The 17,409-nt window shown below is 38.0% G+C and overlaps 1 gene segment (V, D, J or C); it reads right to left on the bottom strand.

Moving 5' to 3' along the window:
• Positions 1–14,915: 14,915 nt before the first annotated feature.
• On the bottom strand, positions 14,916–15,387 carry LOC131983020 (immunoglobulin heavy variable 3-30-3-like). The segment is given in 2 exon segments: positions 14,916–15,232; positions 15,334–15,387. Coding segments are annotated over 2 exon segments (366 nt in total).
• Between the last annotated feature and the right edge of the window lie 2,022 nt (positions 15,388–17,409).

The following is a 17,409-nucleotide window of genomic DNA, read 5'->3' as shown; positions in this document are numbered from 1 at the left end:
ATGTATAATTTTACAGTGTCTATGGATCACTCTAATACATGCAAATAGTTACATGCTTCATTTGGGGTTAGAGTTTATTGTGAATAAGAGACCAGGCAGGTGATGATTGCAGTCTGAAATTGATGGATTTATAAATCCACCTGCATATATTTACAGAAATTATCCTCACAGCAACACTCCCTTAAGTGTCGGGAGTTTAGGGCCAAAACAGTCTGAATACTACAGTGTGATCAGTTTTCTTCCTCCTGGACAGGGCCAATTTGTTATGCTTAACAGTCAGTTATGTCACTAACAGTTGTTCTGTCATTCAATATGTGTCTAATCATTTTATATGCTTAGTTAATTTGTGTTCTTTCAATCACTACAATTTCACAAAATCACAGTTTCTTCTTTTAACAGTTAAAATATAACAGAAAATCCTTCACACCTGCCTGACACAATAACAGATGGGAATATCATTCACCAGTACTTTGATGTACAAAGCACATGCTGTTAAAAACTATTTAAAAAAAGAGGAAGTCATAAACCACAGCCTCAGCTGGTGCTTTCACATTCGTTTTTTGTCTCTGTTTGTGTGTGTATGACACCGTTTATTTGCTGCCATAGCTGCTGGTGGTGATTTAAAGCCTCTGATCAAATACACACTGTGTGTTTGCCACAGTAATACACAGCAGAGTCCTCTGGCTGTAAGTTGGACAGTCTCACATATGTCATGCTTTTGCTGTTATCTCTGGTGATTTCTATACGTCCTTGCACACTGCTTGCATAGTTTGTTTTACTTGCATCATAGTAAATAAGCCCCATCCACTCCAGTGCTTTTCCTGCGGGCTGTCTGATCCAGTGCATTCCAGAATTACTGAAATCAAATCCAGTTCCCTTGCAAGAAAGACTGAGGGCTTCTTGAGGTTGTTTCAACATGGGAGTGGATGGAATGGACTCCAGAGCCTGGCCATTGAAACCTGTCAAAGAACCAGAAGTTAAAAGAGGTGAGTGAGAAAAAAGTGGCAAAATACATTATTGGATCGGTATTACAGCATGAAGTGACTTACATGGCAGACAGAGCACTGTCAGCAGAACACAAAGTTTGTCCATCATCTTGAGACTGAGGATGTGAACCACTACACACTAATGAATAAGTCAGTGGGAGGACAGATGTATACCCCTTTGAAAACCCCAGATTTGCATGGGATCTCAAAGAGGAGGACCTAATATATATGTAACACCCTTTAGTTACACACACAGTGTAATCCACAATATTTCTAGTTTAACCATGTTGAGCTATATGTTACCGGCCTCAAGTCTAGGGGGACCTGGGCCACTAGCACGTTTGCTGCACAGTCCTGAGGGTCTGTGAAGCAGTAAGGACAGAGACACGTTATGTGTTTGCGATCAACTTGGCGCCATCAAGAAAATAACAGCAAGGTTTCCCCAAAATGTGAAAGGAACTGATTTATATCTGAGAGGGACTCATTTATCAAGTAGTTATTAGAACAAAATAAAAAAATAAGGGGGGTGTCAGTTTTTCTTTAACTTTTAACAGAAGCTATTTTCCCACCCTCTACAAGTGCATTTATGTTTTGTACTGAACTTTTGCCAGTAAAGACTTTTTGTTAGACCTTCAACTGCCTGAGAGTCGTGCATTTGGCTCCACCAGTTTTGTGTCTGAGGTCGTTACAATTGTCTACAAAAAGAGATATCGGCTTCAGCCAGGATCATGTAAATATTATAAACACTTTAAGTCTGATGCTGCTGTTTGCAGGTTTGGATAAAAGACTTTTAATAGTTTCAGTGACACAGACATAAAGTTTGTGAAGTTAGTGCAGGTTAATATAGAAAAAAATGAACATTTTATGATGCTGAGCTTTATATTGCAAGTCAACTGGTCAACATATATTATATACATCAGAAATATTAAAGGGGTAAACATGTGGTTCTTGACTATGAAAGCAGAGAGGGGGAGACTGCAGAGAGCAAATGACCTGAAACTGGTTCCACATTCACATCAAGTGATTTCCAGAAAGACATTTGTATAATTGTGTGTTTAATGGTAAGATAGTAATGATTTATTTAAAAAAAGATAAAAAAAGATTTGCACAATGGGCCTCCTCACCAACATCTTCTGAAAGTATTTTCTTATATTTGTTCTCAAGAAAGATCCTAAGAAAAGTCTCGGTCAGATTCATGATGGAGTTTTTACCTGTAAAAGCACATATACAGGAGCTTGATGCCAACCAAGCTGTTATATTTACTGACAACAATAGTGGATACTTTGGACTATAAATAAAGTGATCAATCACAAAACAAACATTAGAATCATAAGATTTCACATTATTTGCACAAATTATTGTGTCTTTGTGTAGAAATGTAAATCATTTCTAATTGTTTCAATTTAACAATCACGTTGTTGTTGTTGTTGTTGTCGTCTTTTATGATCTTTATTCTGTTATTTTAGGTTTTCATGATGTGTATGCAGTGAAAATTATTGATTCATTTTTAATACAAAACACTTTTAAATTAAATTTAACACAAATAATATAATCAAAAACAATTCATGAAAAACACTTCATGTTCTATCAGCCCAGTAAGAATGAGGACTGTAGGTTTTTGTACAGCTGCTCAACCAACTCCACACTGTAAAACTTTTCACTGTAAAATTACAGTAAATTACTGGCAGCAGTTTCTTCTGTAAGTTACTGTAAAATGTACGGTACCTCTACTGTATTATAGAAATACAGTAGGTTGTTGTAATTACAATGTACAGTAACTTGCTGTAAAAATTCAAAATTACAGTAAATTACTGGCAGCAGTTTCGCCAGTAAGTTACTGTAAAACGCACAGTACCTCTACTGTATTATAGAAATACAGTAACTTATTGTAATTAAATTTACAGTATTTTGCTGTAACATATCAAACACAGTAAATTACTGGCAGCAGTTTCGCCAGTAAGTTACTGTAAAACTTACAGTAGCTCTACTGTATTATAGAAATACAGTAACTTATTGTAATTAAATGTACAGTTATTTGCTGTAAAAATCAAAAACATACAGCAATTTAATGGAAGCTGTTTTAGCTTAACTTTCCAACAACATCTAGGAAGCATCTGTATAAACTAGAAGTAACTGAAGGAATAATAAACAAGACAGCAGTACATATTCATATTATTATTGTTTATTATAATCAAATACTCAAGGCCTTACAAAAAAAATGTGTGGATGTGTGTTTCTAAGCAAGTGACTGTGTGAGTGTGTGAATATGCAACAGTGTGTGTATTTGGGTGACTGAGTGAATGTGTCTATAGCTGAGTTAATGAGTGAATGTGTCTGTAGCTGAGTGACAGAGTGAATGTGTCTATAGCTGAGTTAATGAGTGAATGTGTCTGTAGCTGAGTGACAGAGTGAATGTGTCTGTAGCTGAGTGACAGAGTGAATGTGTCTGTAGCTGAGTGACAGAGTGTATGTGTCTGTAGCTGAGTGACAGAGTGAATGTGTCTGTAGCTGAGTGACAGAGTGAATGTGTCTGTAACTGAGTGACAGAGTGAATGTGTCTGTAGCTGAGTGACTGAGTGAATGTGTCTGTAGCTGAGTGACAGAGTGAATGTGTCTGTAACTGAGTGACAGAGTGAATGTGTCTGTAGCTGAGTGACAGAGTGAATGTGTCTGTAGCTAAGTGACAGAGTGTATGTGTCTGTAGCTGAGTGACAGAGTGAATGTGTCTGTAGCTGAGTGACAGAGTGACCTAGGAGCTGAAAACACTTTGAATCTCGTAGACAGCAAATACCTTAACTTCTCTGATGTCTGTTCAAATAGAGAACACCTCAACCCCTTGAACTATGGGGGTTCATTAAACAGAACAATACTGTTCAACATTCAACAATACAGTATGCTGGCCAGATACCAAACAATTAAACAATACCAGGATGAACTGTGCTTTTATGACTGCAAGAGAGTGAGTGAGAGACACTGTGTGTGTTGAGTATCTCACTGAGTGACATGCTGAATGTTTTTGTAGACTAATCTGTCGTTCATGAAAAAGCTGCACCAATTAAACTTTGGGTATTCACTAAATAAAAAGAAAAGGTTCAACTATACAGTATGCTGCCCAAATACCTTCAATATTTAGGTTTAGGTTGGCATATTAAACAGAACGAAATATATATATATACAAATATAAAAACATAAAAATATAACTCCATATATAACTTCCACATAATAGAGTTATGAATGCAATTGAGTGTGTGTGTGTGTGTGTGTGTGTGTGTGTGTGCAGGTCAACTCTACAGAGGGAGTTAGTATCAAACTCACACAAAGTCCCACTCAAAGTCCATAAGCTTCCTCAAGAGCGTGCACACATGCGGGTTCAGGGATGTCACTTTTTCTTCTGGACCATTTTCCCACTTCTCTTGCTTGTCACCTTGCCCTGTCGTGCCTTTGTCCCTCGCTCTGGGTTGATTCCTACACAGCTTCTACAAGATATGGCAAGGTGAAACAGAAAGACACACAAAAAAATATGAAATTATGCTTTACATCATCAGTCATTTGAAGCAAATGCATAATATTAATCTTGTTGAAATTAATATTTTTCTCATTGTAGAATTTTGAGATGAGCTACCTACTAAGTTTGAGATTCATCTGAGTGGGACCTTCATGTAAAGCAATGCAAAAATGACTCTAAAGCACAACCATCTGAGACTAATGACTAAATATGGGATTCAAACTTACCTCTGTATGAATTCAAGGATGCAGGCTGCCTCATCCTGATACTGAAGGTTGAAATTGTAATAGCATGTGAAGACAACAGCAAGCCCCATCACAAATGATGCTCCTTCACAAACCACCTGGCCCTCGATGCTAACCATCCATCTTTGGTCAGAAGTCAATGGATCTGAAAAACAAAATTTACCAAACAGAAAGTTGTCAGGGAACCCAATCAGTAAGAAGCCTTTTGAATTTACAAAAACAGAGGGCTAAACACCCAGGCATAAATGAGGAACTGGATTTGACTGATATTTAGATTGTCTATATTTACTTTCTTTTTTTAGTTTGTCAAGTTATTGTTGTCCAAGACAACGCCATCTGCTGGGCATTTTATTTGTTAACACAAAATTGTTTATAAGAGCCCTAAATTCCTCATAGATCTAGCCTCATCTTAAAGTGCACCAGATTGATGCATTTCACTTTAAAATGTCCATAGTTCAAAAATCCTAGTACAGTGCAAGTATAGTCACAAAACTTGTGTGTGCTTACCTAGAATGATCAAGCGAGGGCTGTCAGGCAGGGCAAGGGATGCCTTCACAGTTGCTGCTGTGACTGACACCTACATAGCAGACAAAAGAAACATTGCAATAAGTTTATATTAAAATTATTACAAAATGTTTTAACAATGGTTCACATTAACTTACTTTTAAAGAAATGCTGAAAACATACATCTCTATTTATCCCATTTCAATCTGCAAAGTTGACTAGATCAGTTATACTCACATCTGCATGCAAGATAAGGGCTTCTTTCCTCTCTTTGAAGTGTGCCATCATTAGATCCAGAAGGTAGGGGAATGTTGCACTTTTTTCCACGGAGAGGACCTTCTTCACATCATCATTGCTGGGATTTGCCTTGAAGTATTCTAAGATGATTCTGCCCTGGTCTTCAGTAAATGCCTCCATCACTCTCAGGATCTGAATGTCTGTGAGGAGCTCAAAGTGAGCACACATGCTCCTTGGCAGGAACAAGTAGGGCCACTGACTTTTTATGTCCTCCAGAGGGACAGCTGGTGTGGCGTTGATCATTTTGCATTGCAGATAATAAGTTGTTTCCATCAAGTTTTGTATTTCTCCCCTTTCTGCACCTGCCAGGCCTTCATGTCTATATATATCAGTCATATTTTGTCTCAGACCTTCAAGACTTTCTTCAGTTTCCTCAGGTGGTAACTCTGGTTGCCATCGTGTGCACCCATAGCTGTCTGCTGGTCCTCGGGCTGGTATAGCCCCTGTGGCATCCTTTGAAACTCTATGTCGAGCAAGGGTGTTGTTCCTGTTCAAATGCTCCACGCACACTTTAACCTGGCTCAGAAGTGATTCAAAGCCTCCACCTATCATTGTCTTTCCATCGTCCAAGGTATCAGCAAAGGATTGTGGATACTGTCTTGTAATGTTTCTGGTAATTGTGAGGCACTGTGCCCTTGTGGGATTTGCTTCATGTTTTCTCATATCATCCACAAGCACTCTCACAAACTGCCGTCTGTCGGATGGTGAGGGACTTTTACCACTTGTAACTGTAGAAAGCAACCCAAGTGGCATTTTGTTCCAGTTCACCTGGAAGGTTTCCGGCCAGTTTTTCTTGATATTTGTGCGTGGAGATGGTTGAGGAGAAGACATGGGACTTGAGCTTGAAGGGCTTGTAACAGATGAGGTGACCAACTCCATCTTCTTCATTTTTAAAATTTACATGACCAGCCTCAAGAGAATTACAACAGTTAATGACCTTTTGATTTCCAGCAATCGAGGAGCTTCCTACACTGGATGGGCCTGATGAAGTCCACCATGTCCTCCTCTTGAACATATTTCAGGTCTTCTCTGCTCTCCACTCCCTGCAGTATCAGCTTTTCTACCAATAACTTTATTTTTTCTTCTGGGACACTCGGGAGTGTTGCCTGGATGATCTCCCAGATCCATGCAGTGGCATCATCACACATTATGCTATGGATGGAACAGAATCGTGCAATGCAATTACAGACAAGCCAAGCATACTGTATTCTGGCAAAGGGTAATAATCTGTAAGCTCTCCCTGTTCAACACAAAAGTATTGTGTCATTGTTTTTTCTGTGTTTGTCAAGTAATGCACCCCTTGGTCAAGTAGACAGACAGACTGGCATTTTTCAGTCACAAAATATACCAGTGTGCTTTTGTGAATGACAATTAACTTTATCTTACCAAAGACCAGCCCCTCATCATTTTTAGCCAGCACAACCCACATATTCTTTTTGTAAAGTGTACCTTTTACTTGAACATCATGTGCAGAGACTGTGTTACCTGGAAGCAAACTAAGATGGGCAACAGACTGTTTTATCTTGTCATTGTAGTCATCCACATAGAAATCTGTGCTTCTTTCAACAACTACAGATGGTGGGAACACAGCACCAGCACTTAAGTAAGCTTGTAGAAGTTGATGCCTTTCACTTAGAGTAGAGCACAAGTTCTTGAAGTTGTGCAGTTTCCGTGCACACTGTTTAAAGTATGTGTGCTTACTTTAGAAACGTAGGGTCCACAAGCGAATAAGTGGTCCAAAGCAAATAATGAGGTCTGGATAATGCAACAAATAATGGTGCTTTGGTTTCAAAGGGTGACTGGGGAAAGTGTCTTTTCTACTGACTGTGTATTCGTCTATCAGTACTTTCAAGTAGGCTATCTGGCCTGTGGTGATGGCAGGTGCACATATTAGCTCAACGATTTGTCTGAGTTGCAATATGAGTTGCCACACTTCATTTTCCTCTGGATTATGAATCCTGTCCCCTATCAAGACTGGTAGGAGTCTGAGAAGAGTCCAATTCTGGACAGCGTGGCCACTTAACTTCTCACTTCCAGGATTAACATCACATGGTTTGTTATTTGCATCATTGCCAAGATATCTGAAGTGATTAATGCGCTGATTTAATTGCATGTAAGTGAACTCCTTCTGTTTGACAAAATGGCTGAGATACAGTGCCAGGTCATATGATACGATGCCTTCAAAAAGGTCATGGCCTAAGCAAGGAGGTAAACCTGGATTACAAACATGAAAGTGAGCAAGTTCATTAAATTTGGAATCACATTTAATACCAAAGTATGAGTGTGAATTATTTTCAATCACCTGCTGAACATTATTTTTATAGGACTCCACTGTTCTGGTGGAAGACCTTGTCAGTGGCATGGAAATGAATGTTGCACGATCTATGTCACAATACCTGCAAAAGTAAGTGCTCCTGCTAAAATTTTCTACAAAACCACCAATATTGTGGGATCCAAGATTATCTCCAGCAATGGCACACAATGTGCCTTTCAGCTGCGGAAGTACCAAAAACGGCAATTCCTCGACTCGCCGCTTGAGGCAGGCTGCAGAAGGGAGCAAGTTAGATTGACTCTCATGTTAAAATGTCCGATTTCACAGTAGAAATAAACATGTTTACAGCCTGGTTCAAACGATGGCTCTACTCTCAAAAGCTGATTTCCGCTTCCATGTCAACTCTGAGGGGGGTGAATTATTTTATATCTCACTAGTTTAAGTTTCGAAAATTCTGCATAATCAAGCAGTCCCCGCTCTGAGTGACAGGTGACGTAGCTGACGGCACTAGCCGCTAGCTGTCTGTAGCTACTAGCACCGTGGCTAATTCACTGGAAACTTTCCCTGTCGGCTGTTGGAGAGTTTTACAGGCAAACATCGGACTATTAACACCACCTGCTGTGTGGTGAGCTGTACCTCTGCTCCACAAGAAGCCCAGGCTCCAGTTGTTGGTGAGTGTTATTCTCGTTTTATTTTATTTATAAATGATCATTTATTAGCGTTTACAGTAGTATGTTAGCCAGCTAATGCTGCCTTCGATGCTAACGGGAGTGGAGTATAAGATATTGTTAAACCGGTATGGTGACTGAAGTCATAAGTAATACAGAAGTGTTATAATTTATTTTTTTAATACTTGGAGTCAAAAGGCGTCTGTGTGTTTGGAAAATAAAGCTTCACCATGTTAGTATGGTAACATTTTGCAATGTTATGAAATGATGACTAAATTTACCATTGCATCAAGTTAACGCTACACTCGGCCCAATTTAACGGGTTCATCTGTGTGTAATTACAATAATGTCTGTGTAATTAAAAAGCATCACATTTAAGCATGGTTCAGAAATAACGGAGTTTGTTATTAAGACTCAGACTGTGAAATATTCGGTAACGTAAAATTTGACGGCGCAGGACCCCAGACATTATCTTTTTTTATTTAATATCAGTATCAAAGCAGGCATTTAAATATTAAAACACTCCAGAAACCGACTGATTGTGATTGACTTTAGTTGACACGTAATGTTAAGTCTGAATTTCAGGAGGAACTGTGTAAAGCAGGATAACGTTTACTAACAGGCTATATTGAGAGTAGTCAATACTGTTGAATGTGTTTCATTATCCTAAACAATAATCAGTATATTAAAACTGAAATGAAAATGAAGGCTGTCCGTTGTAACACATATTTTACTTACATCTCTATTTGTCTGTGTAAAGTTTTCCTCTGCAGGTGATGCAGACAAGGTGGACCTCTGATGCTCCACATGAGAAGACACAACTGGCCTCAAACACATCAACAACTTATCAATATCTGAGGTTACATATTGATGTTTTTATGTATGTGTAATTTGACGTAAATCTTTTGCTGCTGTAGTGTTTTTATGTTTTTGCATTAAATCATATTATTAAAAGCACACATTTATCAGCTTCCTGATTGTATTCTCACATTTTTAAAATTAGACATATATCACCTGGAATAAGAGTTGAACATCAATGCTTAATGTTTTATCTGTGTTGTATTATATCAGATATTTTAAATCTAACATTTTCACACAGCAGTAAAGACAAAGTTAGCTCAAATGTAAATATAATTTATTGAAATGCATAAAAAACCAGGTGGACAATATTTAAGTCTAGAAAAGTTCTCCATGATGGTGAGCAGCTTGACCTCTGACCTCCCCCATGCTGCTGCTGCCGTCACAGTGGAAGAAGAAGACATCTGGGCAGCTCTTCCTCAAAGAAGGGGAGAAGGTCTTTCCACCACAGTCCACCAGCAGACACTGATGTCCAGCAGCTCGCTGGACACAGAGCTGTCACCAATGATTCACACTGACTATGGGAGGAAAATAAATGAGAGTATTAAATGCTTCAGGTAAAACAATATATATAACAAACAGCTATGAAGAGTGCCTAAATAATGTTGAAAACACTAGGATTTGAAGGATAAAATGGAAGAAGGGATCCACACCTCAAAAATATAAAACATTATTCAAATTAATTTATTTTGTAGTCCTTTGAAGACAGATGTGATCATGTCAGCCGTCTAAAGTCAAGTTACCAAGACTGGAAGTTAAATTTATTGACAAATGTACTGATTTAAGTAAATATAAATATAAAATGGCCTTTCTGTTTTAATTGATATTCCAGATAATAATCGCAGAGTCTGTCAGTGTCACATCATGAAGGTAAATGCATACTGTTTAATAGCGCTGTGGAGGATTATCATTTTACACGTTAACCGATAAACCCTGACACATCTACACTGAGAAACAACCCGCAGATTTACTAATGTAATAAGTTTGTTTTAATCGTACCTGAGTAGAAGTTATTAATAAGCAAAACATATATAATTATGTGCCAGTATCAATCCAACATCTACGGTAAGAATACTAACCTAATTACATATCACTCAGCTCATAAAGTTTAATCAAGGGTCATCCAAAATAAACAACTTCTAGCTAAAGTAAAATTAAATTAAAATTCAGGTTAACATGTTTGCCTCATGTAAGTATCCGTAAACGTTATGTTTATTCAAGGTAACACTGGCAAAATTACTGCAAGTCTCGACAAAACCGGTATTTCAAATGACCCTAATTATATATCTAAAACAAGTTGAAGTTGCTGTGGCAAAGTTTTAGAGTAACTTACCATAAGTTAAGCAGTGTAAGCTGGGACACCAACAGACGGGAACATCACGGCAGTAGTCAGCGAGCCGGCCGGCTGCTGTCCATCCCGGTGTAGCATGTAGTCTAGCTTGTTAGCTCCGGTAGCCTCCGCTAGCTTGGTAGCTTCAAGCTAAGTGGGCGTGTTTTGGCCGCCTCAGCTGCACTTCTATGTCCATTTATGGATTATCCGGGGCAGTTGGGCGGAGTCAACTTTGCCAAAATGGCGACTGTGGGAACGCCCACAAAGCTTCATTTCAGCTCTTCAGAAGCCTATGGGTGACGTCACGGAGACTACGTCCATATTTTATACAGTCTATGGGTATATTATCACAAAATTACAGCACTTTTCACTGTGGAAATTCATAATAAAATGCATTTGAATATTTACTGTACATTAAAAATTTTACATAAAAAACTGTCTGTTTCCAGTCACTAATTTCACTGCAGGTTCATTCTAAAGGACTGCAGGTATATCCTCACAAATTTACAGGACTTTTCACTGTGGAAATTCATAATAAAATGCATTTGAATATTTACTGTACATTACAATATTACATTGTATTTTAAAAAAAATTCCAGTCACTAATTTCACTGCAGGTTCATTCTACAGAGCTGCAGGTATATCCTCACACATTTACAGGAATTTTCACTGTAGAAATTCATAATAAAATGCACTTCAATATTTAGTGTACATTAAAAATGTATTAAAATTAAACTGTCTGTTTCCAGTCACTAATTTCACTGCAGGTTCATTCTACAGGACTGCAGGTATATCCTCACACATTTACAGGAATTTCCACTGTAGAAATTCATAATAAAATGCACTTCAATATTTACTGTACATTAAAAATTTTACATAAAAAAAATAATTAAAATTAAACTGTCTGTTTACAGTCAATAATTTCACTGCAGGTTCATTCTATGGCACCTAAGGTATATTATCACAAAATTACAGCACTTTTCACTGTAGAAATTCATAATAAAATGCATTTGAATATTTACTGTACATTACAATATTTCATTGTATTTTTAAAAATTCATAAAAATTAAACTATCTGTTTCCAGTCACTAATTTCACTGCAGGTTCATTCTACAGGACTTCAGGTATATCCTCACACATTCACAAGACTTTTCACTGTGGAAATTCATATTAAAATGCATTTGAATATTTACTGTATTGAAGTGCATTTTATTATGAATTTCTACAGTGAAAAGTCCTGTAATTTTGTGATAATATACCTTAGGTGCCATATAATGAACCTGCAGTGAAATTAGTGACTGGAAACAGACAGTTTAATTTTTATGATTTAAAAAAAATAATATGTAATATTTTACTGTACATTTAACTGTTGATGTAACGTTAATACTTAATCTCCTCTCTGCTGGTAAGAGTTTTATACTGAAAAAAAAAGCAGTTGCGGGCGGTGCATTTCACACTTAGGCCTTCAGTGATGTCCAACTTAGTCAATAAATACCTTTCATTATGCCAGCATTTATAACACCAGGACTGGAGAGTAGTTAGAAACACACTTAAGCACTACTAAGCATTGCATCACCTCAGTTGTGTAGCCTACAAAATGGGCAATTATCCGGCGCATCAGCAATTAAAACATATCTGGTATGCTACTGTCAAAACTTAAAAATAAAAGGGTCTTTAAAATTATCTTTCCAAAAAGTTTTATTAAATGAGTCCACAAAGAATATGCAAACAAGATTGTACAATACATTGCAAAATCACAGTTTAATATCAGAAAGACACTAACAAGACGGCCATACTTTGGCGACAGCGACACAATAAACAAGTCTCTTTGTGAAAAAACGTTTTCATGTCAAAACGTGACGTATCACGACTGTTCTCACCATTAATTATGGCTATGAGTGGCTTTTTGATGGCGGTTTCTAGTGGGAGACATAAGCCGCAGTGTATTATCATGCAGTCTTTTCTGAGGTTGCTAAAACTAGCTAAGCTAGCGGTCAGCAAACTTGACCTCTTGAGGGGGAGTATTACTCGGTGTCACGGTTTGTTAGAGACCATGGATTAAATTTACACCGGAATATCCCTTTAAATCTTCCCCAGATCACTGCCTTTCTGCCAGAGATGTCACTACTGTCAAACCAAAGACTAACAGCAGGGAATCTGCGTTATTAGCTAGCTTGACATTAGTCATTAATATTGCCACAGATAACCTTAACGTAATATTACCAGTAAGAATTAATAATGCCGTTAAAAATCCATAATTTCAATTGTAACTGCAGTCAACCTCATTAACCTTTCATTTAATCTTTTATTTAACTTGATATAAGACTTGACTTAACTGCAGTTACAGGCAAAAAACCCCCCACATAACTAAGTTCAAACATTTTGAGAGCTTTCGTATTAAATATGATCTCAAAATAAATCAATTAATACTTCAGTACATCAATAGTTTCATCATTTTGTGTGACTTACCTTTTAATGCTGATAAAATCGATGGTGATCGTCTTCTGTCTTCTGATCGTCTTCTGCCTTCTTCAGTTAAGTAAGAGGGGGAAAATTTGCGTGCTCGTTCGACCAGCTCCGCGCCGCATCCGCCTGGACTCCGCTGACCGACTGCTCTCACCATATTCCCGCTCCCAGAAACCCGCGTCCGGCCCGTGTCTGTATCCCAGCAGTAAAACGGATGTGACTGTTACGCGGATCTGCCGGTTTGGAGGCGGATCCGGCGCAGAGTCAGCTGCTGTCTGGGTAAACTCGCTTCGAAGTACAGCCCTCTGTGGTGACAACCGGCAGTCGTCTAAACACGGTGACAACACATTTAAATGAATTTAACATGTTAACCAGTTAGTAAGTACTTACCCAATCCACTCCTCTTTCTGTTGTTGTGCCTTTGGGACTTCAGATGCTCCAGGATGGTCTGCTTCCTCAGGTAATCCACCGAGTGCTGACACACTTTACAAAATAATACGCCCCCGTCCGCATAAAAATCATTGGCAAATTCATATGCCCTGTCTGCCGCGGTGATCCGTGTCGATAAATGACGACGCCTCAGCTCTTCTGCTGTAAATCTCATTTTCGACATCATTTACTGGTAGATTAAAACTACGTTGTTTTGTTGTTCCACCTGACACAATATTGACAGCGGCGGGGGGCGGGAAAATGTAAATTCACAGACAAAGGGGCAGGGTCGAGAGGCGTTCAAGGTGTTCAAAATTCTGCGGAATTACCGCGGAGTTTTCGTCGGAGCACCGCGGCCGCAGATTCCGTGCAGGCCTGTTCATCACTGACCAGTTCTACATAACAATATTTAATAAATTCCCGCCCTTTTTGATTAGCCACGCCCCCTTTCATAACTAATAAACTGTCCTAGAAACTTGTATAAGGTGTCAGATTACTCGGCATAGAGTTCCTGTTTAATTGGTGGTTGATTACCCCGCCCCTTTTCATTAGCCACGCCCCATTTTACTAACTAATGAACCGTTTGTCCTAGAAACTTGTATGAGGTGTCTGTGAACAGAGTCCCTGTTTAACTGCTGATTTAATCAACGAGAATCAAGGGCCAGAGGCAAGCACTCAATCAAAATTTCTTTCGAAATTTTCTAGTTGTTTATTCTGCTCACCAGTTAATAATGAGTCATACTTCTAGCTACTGGATATATCATGGACACATGTTCAAATTTTCAGTCCCCCAATCAATGACGGGAAAATGTAATTAACTAAATTAAATATAACTCTAACAAACAGGAAGTCACAAACAACAACATCAACTGTTGCTTAAAGTGTGTGTGTGTGTGTGTGTGTGTGTTTAGAGACATCCTCTCCTTGGTGTCATCTGACTTCTTAACTTCTACTGCCACCTGTTGGTACTTGTGAGAATAACTAGTTTGAGGTTTTTGTAGAGCCTCTCTACTCACAACATGTCAGAACAAGTCAAATCTTTGCTTTCTGCTTTTCACATTCCCAGAAATTAACTTCAGTTCAACATCATCAACACACTCAGAGAAACATGGTGTCAATGAAACGGTAAATATCCTGTTTATCTGAATGTCAATGTAAATCTTTGAGTTTGTTGTAATAACCAATAAATTGTCCTTCACGTGTGTTTATTCAAAAATAAATGTTCACAACATAATTCCAAGCTTTGACTACCTGTGACAGGACAGTCCATCCCTCCTTTACAGCCAACACTTTCTGTCAGTGACTGTCTCTGTCACATCTGTCCTGGTTTTTGTACAGCTCTGTGGCTTCCTGCATCACTGTGTCTGTCGGGCACAATAATAAACAGCAGAGTCTGCAGCAGTCAGGCTGTTCATCTGCAGATACACCTGGTCCACATTGTTGTCTCTGGAGATGGTGAAGCGATTCTGGACTGATGTGGAATAAGTTTTAGTGCTTCCACTCGGAGCTGAAATGTAGGCAACCCACTCCAGTCCCTTTCCTTCAGGCTGTCTGATCCAGGCCATAACAGCGTTATCATCAGATATTCCTGCATATGTACAGGTCAGTTTGTGTGATTCTCCGGGGCCCTTCACCACTGGTTCAGACTGCGTCAGAGTCTGACTGCTGACACCTGGAGAGAGAAACAGTCTGATCAGAACATGATAATCATAACACAACATATTTTTAATAAAATAAGCATCAAAAGGATCAAACTGTAGTGAAAGTCTCCACCTGCCCAGCAGACAGTTAAAAGCAGCAGTCCTGTCCTATAGTCCATCATGTTAAACTGTGTGTCCACTGTCCTCTGTCCTCCTCTCTGCAGTCAGATAAGTAGAGGTGGAAGACATCTGAGTTTTGCATTGACTCCTCCTCACAGGGAGGAAATCACTGTTTATTCTTATGTAAACATTTTACAGCATTTAAACATTCATTGTTTGTACTAATGTCAGATAAAATTCAGGATTAGATAATGTTGAGAGAATTAAAGGGACTCTGTCTTTTTCTGTGAGTGATGTAACATCATGAGGAGAACAATGAACTCACTTCATAGTAAAGTATTTAAAATTTAATGTGGATATATTAAAGTGATTTTGCAGGTGTTGATAAAAATCAGATATCATTGAGATCACTTTGCTGTTTGTTGTCTGTAGAGGTTTTTGTGCAGCTGCTCCACTGTTTTCAGTCAATTTGAATTTGAATACATTTTAAAAAATGTGCATTCAAATTTTCATAATCATAAAAATAATAGCTGTTTGCTTATATATTATATTATATTTAGTAATTTCTTCAGTTGTGAGGCCTCCCCACCACCTGACTCTTCTTCACTGAAAGCATTGAGAAGTATTCATGAATCTGTTTCTCTTGTCCACAGCAAAGGTTAGCCTATGATTTATGATGAAGCTCTGTTACATACAGTAGCAGACAGAAGCTGTTTCCATCATAATATACAATTTTAATAAAAAGAAAAAAAAACTCAGTGTGATAATGACTTGGTTTGTTGCTATGTTTTCCATATTCTACCTGCTGATGGCCGTTTTTTTTTTTTAATCCTGCTTTATCTTGATAATTTAACAATCAGGAGTGCTACATAATGCACTTTTAGGAAAAGTCAAAGACTGGGAGGATAAAATATTTTAATGAAACAATATAATGTACAGTTGAAAAATAGTCACAGGTCAATTTCACCTGTTGTCGTTTCTAGTGTTATTAAATATTTAAACCATTTCCTTGTTCCTTGTTAGTCATGAATAACTGCACTACAAAAATGGGGTGTCTAAAAACAAGATAAAAAAAAAGACAAACACACTAAATCTGAGGGAAATTATCTTGCCACATGGACAGATAATTTCACCAGACAAGATTTCTTGGATTAAGATTAATTCTAGAAAAAGCATGTTGAACACTAAAAAAGAAATAAAGAAATTAACTCTTAAAACAAAATAAATTATCTAACACTTCTAAATGTAAGTTGTTTTTTTTGTCTGTTGGTAAGAACCAAATGATTAATAACGAATGTAACACCATCGAGACAATTCAAACAACACATTAATATAAGGTGTATACAATCCACAGATGATGTTAACTGGATTATGGTGAGAAAACTCAGATATCATTGAGATCACTTTGCTGTTTGTTGTCTGTGGAGGTTTTTGTGCAGCTGCTCTACTGTCTTCAGTCACTGTGTCTCTTCGAGCACAGAAGTAAACAGCAGAATCTTCTGCTGTCAGGCTCTTGACCTCGAGGTACTGAGTGCTGCTGGGAACATCTTCAGTCATGATGAAACGGCTTTGAAAGGAGCTGCCGTAGCAAACAGAGTTTCTGACTGTGTCCATCCTCCCAATCCACTCCAGAGCTTTCCCTGACCTCCGTCGTATCCAGTGGAGAAAGTTGCTCATCATGCTATAACCAGATATGATGCATGACATCTTCACTGTCTCTCAAGTCAAGTCAAAGTTTATTTATAGAGCACATTTAAAAACAACCTCAGTTGACCAAAGTGCTGTACAGTTATTAAAATAGAATAAATCATACACAAATAGGTATACATAAAAACAATGAAAACAATAAAATACTAAAAACAGTAAAAACAATAAAATAAAATAGAATAAAATAGTAATAAAAACTCAATCCAAAACAGTGTTAGAGATAAAAAGACAAATACAAGGGTAAAAAAAAATTAAAAAAAAATCTCTCCAGGTCTCTTCCCCTCAGAGGGAGACTGCTCCAGTTTAATCTCACTCCAAACTCCTGGAAGTAGAAACATTTTGATCATTATCCATCAAACTTGTAAATCACAGGTCGGACATT

This window comes from Centropristis striata, chromosome 13 (assembly GCF_030273125.1).
Source record: "Centropristis striata isolate RG_2023a ecotype Rhode Island chromosome 13, C.striata_1.0, whole genome shotgun sequence".
Lineage (NCBI taxonomy): Eukaryota > Metazoa > Chordata > Actinopteri > Perciformes > Serranidae > Centropristis > Centropristis striata.
The sequence above is the reverse complement of the archived record's forward strand: the minus strand, read 5'-3'. Positions and strand labels throughout refer to the sequence as shown.